The 5,000-nt window shown below is 34.1% G+C and overlaps 1 protein-coding gene across 5 annotated transcripts in view; it reads right to left on the reverse strand.

The window, feature by feature from the left end:
• dock6 (dedicator of cytokinesis 6) overlaps nucleotides 1–5,000 on the reverse strand; it is a 111,829-nt gene that overhangs the window by 91,914 nt on the left and 14,915 nt on the right. For all 5 annotated transcript variants that reach the window (XR_015481346.1, XR_015481345.1, XM_087245244.1 and 2 more), the window contains exons 5-7: nucleotides 1,532–1,655; nucleotides 924–1,136; nucleotides 204–289 (exon numbers count right to left, since the gene is read on the reverse strand). Coding sequence is in view for 3 of the 5 variants with exons in the window: in XM_087245244.1 (XP_087101370.1) it covers nucleotides 204–289; nucleotides 924–1,136; nucleotides 1,532–1,655 (423 nt within the window). In the remaining 2 variants the exon portion in view is untranslated. The remainder of the gene's footprint in view (nucleotides 1–203; nucleotides 290–923; nucleotides 1,137–1,531; nucleotides 1,656–5,000) is intronic.

Raw genomic sequence — 5,000 nt, forward strand, 5'->3', positions numbered from 1 at the left:
GTATACTTTCAGGAAGTGTGGGAACCATTTTGACATCAATTTTAACTGCATTACATAAATCACTTTGGAGTTTAAATTATGTATGTAGTATGCTTCACATAAATGCAATTTATGTTCATAAAAATATATATCAAGGATTTCTTCCTTTTGTTTATGACCAACAACATAGCAGTTGGCAAGTTAACCACTATTGAGAGCCTTACTTGAGCGACAAACACTTGACCATGATCCTCTGTCCGCTGTGCTCCTTGGGCACTTCTGGAATGGCACACCTCTCGACGGCCTCGTCCTGTCAAACACACAGAGCAGCCATCATCATGACAACGGCTCCGCCAGAGCCAAGGCAAAGTTTGCTCAGTCATCAGAAATGCAATGTGTACACATAAATAAAGCGAGGGGATGCTGAGGAGTGGGAGACGGAGGAAAGGACAAAGAATATGTTCAACAAGATTAAACAAAATGGCAGATGGATCATCAGAGAGACATGTCTGCATTTTAACTAGAGCGTTGACAGCTCTCCTACATAAAAGCATTGAGTGTTACTACTCAGCTCCTACACATAAGACTAGTTTGCTCTTCTACGTTCTCTTACTTTGTGTCAAACTGTTTTTAAAGTCCCACAGAAAACAAAATTACTTTTTTTGTGCGTGTTCATATCAACAAGTTAATCTCAAAGCGTTAGTTCACCTAAACATTTTAATTATTTGATCAATTACTGACTCTCATTATGTCATTTTAAACCACCTGAACCATTTGTTTATCATCAGAACACAAATGAAGATATTTTACATTTAACAGAGAGCTTCCTCAACCTCCACAAATGGCAATGGTCAGAATCCCCTTGCTTCACTTGAACTTGTGTCATACATTGAACAAAGCTGTGCATTTCTAGGCAGCTGAGTGGACCTTTAGGAATTTCAGACCTCATCCGGTGCAGGATAGAGTCCCAGGAGATGGTTGTGGCGGCCCTGCTGGCGGTTGTCAGCGTTGCGTCTGTCCATCTCCTCAGCAGCAGTGCGCTCAAGCACTGAAGGCAATAGTGCATCCGGAATGGAGTTTTTTAGGTCAAATATACTGGAAGCCCAGCTCCCCCGCGGAGTGTCATCCAGCGACACCGAGTGCCTCTTTGGGTCATCCTGCCACAGACAGACACTGCTTTATAACATAAATATTCTAAAGACATCACTAGTTTATCATTAAAAAGACATTTTTCCATAATATTAAAACTTAAAATAATGAAATAAACATTGTTTAACATATTTATTATTTATTATTACAATTATAAACAGCAGTTGTTATACATCCTCTGTTTGTAAACATGTAAACAAACACTTGTGACTGGTTCAAGAAATTAGCGAGAACCGATCGAGTCATGAAATTTGATTATCGGCCAATACCGATCAATTGGAGCATCCCTACTAAAATTCTTTAACAATAATAAGAAAATACTAACCAAACATATAAACTGTTATATTAAGTTCCAGTTTACAGTACGTTATAGTTTAATGTTTAACTTTAGTCAGACAGTTACCTGCTCATCCTGGCGCTCAATAGCAGCCTCATCCAGCTCAAACGTCTGTTTGACGAGTCCTTTCTGCTTCTCACGCTGCCGCTCAGAGTTATGAGGTGTCTGCAGAGTGCTGTAACACTGATACCTTACAGACAAACCACAAAACAGCATGTTTCTATACATACAGCAAAATAAGTACTCCATAAACACCCATCACTGTCAACCACATTTGGCTTTCGGCCATTCATAATTTGGATACAGAAAGCTTTTAAAATTAATTTAAGAATCGGAATGTATAAAAATATTTAGGCAGAGATTATGTCAAAATTATTAGCCCTAATTTAAAATAATTGTATTTTTTATATATTTTACAAGAGATTAAAGAAGTTTTCACAGCATTTCCTAAAATTTTATTATTTATTTTTTTATTTATTAATTGTTTACAAAACATACAGGCTGAAAAAACTATATAATGAAACATATCAATTCAAATACCCCCACACACCTCCCCTGCGGTCTCTTAAAACTGGGGTATACAATTAATAGAAGTTAACATAAAAACAAAAACAGAATACAGTATCAGATATCAATTATACAAAGCAAGGCGATCATTCTGGATCCTACAGCATTTCCTATAATATAGAAATTATTATAAAATCAGTTTTTACATTTTTTAAAACAAATTTATTGTCAATATAATTAGCCCCCTTAAAATTAATTAACCACTGTAACATAATAACTTAGTTAAGCCTTTAAATGGCACTTTAAGCTGAATATTACTATCATGCAAAATAAGTAGAAACATATTATTTACTGTCATCATGGCAAAGACAAAAGAATTAGTTATAAGAAATTAGTTATTAAAAAGATTATGTTTAAAAATGTGTTTAAAAATCTCTTAATTATTTAGATGAAAGTTGACCTGTATCTTTAATTTTTCTTAATTAACAGGCATGCAACACTAGAAAAAAAATTGTAGATTTGTAGAATTTAGACAGGTAAGCTGCTTGATTTTTAATTTTTAGCTTTTTATAGAAGTAAACATGATACATTTACAGTTTCTGATTTGACCCAGGATGCACTTAATGAAGCTGCTTGATGTCTTGGCCCTATTTATACCTGGTGTAAGGATTTTCTTTAATTCGTTAATAAATCCGATCTTGCACAGGCACAACATGAGCAAAACATTTCTAATGAGAAGCTTTTATTTAAGTCTGTGATACATTATATCATCAGGTAGCTATGTAATAGGTGCATGTACGCACACACATTTCAATAGTTCACATGGCTGCGTGATCATTACATACAAGCAAGTGTCTAAGTATGCAAGATCATAGATAGTAATAAACACTTAAACACTACAATAAACACTTCTTTTGGACATTTTATCTGCTGACAAAACAACGAAGCTCCCCAGCAAACAATTTTGAGTTTAATAGACGTCTAATAGACATCTAAATGTAGACAGCTTGGTTAAAACAAGGCTAAATTTGTGCTGACAGTAAAAATCTTAACAGACATCTGAAAATAGCCCAAAATTAGACTAGTCGTCAAATAGACCAATTAGACAAACTTTATATGTGTAGTCATTCATTTCTGTTTATTTGGTGACTAGTTTTGACCTTAGATGTTTATTAGATTATCACTGACAGCCCAATGTTTGCCTTGTTTTAGCCAAGATGACTATGTTTAGATGTTTATTCGACATCTTTTTAAAAAACAAGAAATGCTTGCTGGGTCCTGTGTTTGAGGACTGGTCACAGGAGACTTTGTTCACTGTCAGTCAATAAGGAGGACAGGAGGGTATTATGCAAATGTGTTACGGATCTACAGATTCATTACAGAATTGAAACTGGATTTCCTGGAGGCTCATTTCAGTGTTTTACTGACATAATACTTTGTTTAAATTCACAAAAAGCTAAAGTACACATTGCAAGAAAGGTCATATTTGAAAAAGCATAATACTAGGGCTGCACAACATATGGTTTCAGCATAGATATTGCGATGTGATCATACGCAATATTCACATTGCAGCATACGCAATGTAGAAATTGTTGAAATTAACTTTAATAAGGTTTCATTTTATTGAACTATATATAACGAAGACTGCACAGTATTATTTTGCACTTGATCATTCAATTACTGTTTACCTGATCACTGTTAAACTCCCTGTAACACAATAAAACATTACATACTTAATTTGTATATTTTTCTTTATTGTATTTATACATGCTTGTAGATTGTTTATTATAATTTACACAATCTAAATATAGAAATTCTTTCAAAATAAAGATATTCAAGTCAGCAATTGTTTTCATGTAACAATATTTAATGCAGATTAACAAAATAGTGCAATGTTACATTTTTCCAATATCGTGGAGCCCTAACAGGGACAGTTTAATGGTTTTATTTAATCTGACTGGACAATAATAACTAAATGCGCATGCATAGTCTGATTAGAGTTTGTGACATTTTGATCACTTCCAGTAGTTCAGGTAGTTAGTTGTACACGCATGTAATCCAACTGCAAACATTAAACAGAAATTGGTGAAAAAACATGAAAATTAAAAATCTGTTACAGGAGGGCTAAAAATTCTGACTTCAATTGTAGATATAGATTATGGGTGATAATAACCTGCTCATGGAGCGCACCGCAATTTAATAAGACAGAGATTAGAAGCAATAATGTGTTCACTAACATGTTCTGCTGCAATTTTAAAATAAGCCGCTCAAAACAGTTTCTGCTTATCTTATTGGTCACGGTAACCCCTGTAGTTCTTACTTCTAGCAGAGCCATGTTTTGGCTTCAACACTTTTCCTGTTTTAGAGACAGTAATTTTGGTGTCAAAATAAAAAGAAATGATTTGGAACTAGGCTCTTGCTTCGAACCAGCACTCATACTGCCTTGGTGCCAGTTAGATCTCGTGAGACATCAGATCTTACACACCCCTGTATTCATTCTTTGTTGTGTTGATTATGTTGCAGAAAAGTGAATGTAGAACAAGATGAAATAAGAGGGAAGAGTCTTTATGCAATCTGAACACAAGTGGTTTTCGGATGAGACTCTGATGGTATGATAACCTTGAAATATCACGATTTCACAGTCCTGTGATTACTGCTCTAAAATATAGTCTTTTCAAATGTCTATAGGTATAAAAACAACAACTTTTTTAACCATTGAACCAAATATATTTAATTTAAAAAAATATTTTAACTATTTTGCAGCAGTAAACATGTCAGGCTAAATAATTTAAATAAATCATTGGCTTCTGCTGTCTTCATTAGTTTCAAAAACACAAATTTCTTTACACCTTGAAAGGCATCTTTGGATATCTCTCTTTTCTTTGGAAATTAAGTAAAGTCACTGCACGGTATAGGTCTATAGCAGGCTTGGATGTTGGTTTATCAGTGATTTTGTTTCTTAGATGTTGCAGCTTTAAATGTGGAGGGTCTTTTTCTGCTGGAGATACTTTTGCACTAAAAACTAAAT

Source organism: Danio rerio, chromosome 3, assembly GCF_052040795.2.
Source record: "Danio rerio strain M-AB ecotype USA chromosome 3, GRCz13ab, whole genome shotgun sequence".
Taxonomy (NCBI): domain Eukaryota; kingdom Metazoa; phylum Chordata; class Actinopteri; order Cypriniformes; family Danionidae; genus Danio; species Danio rerio.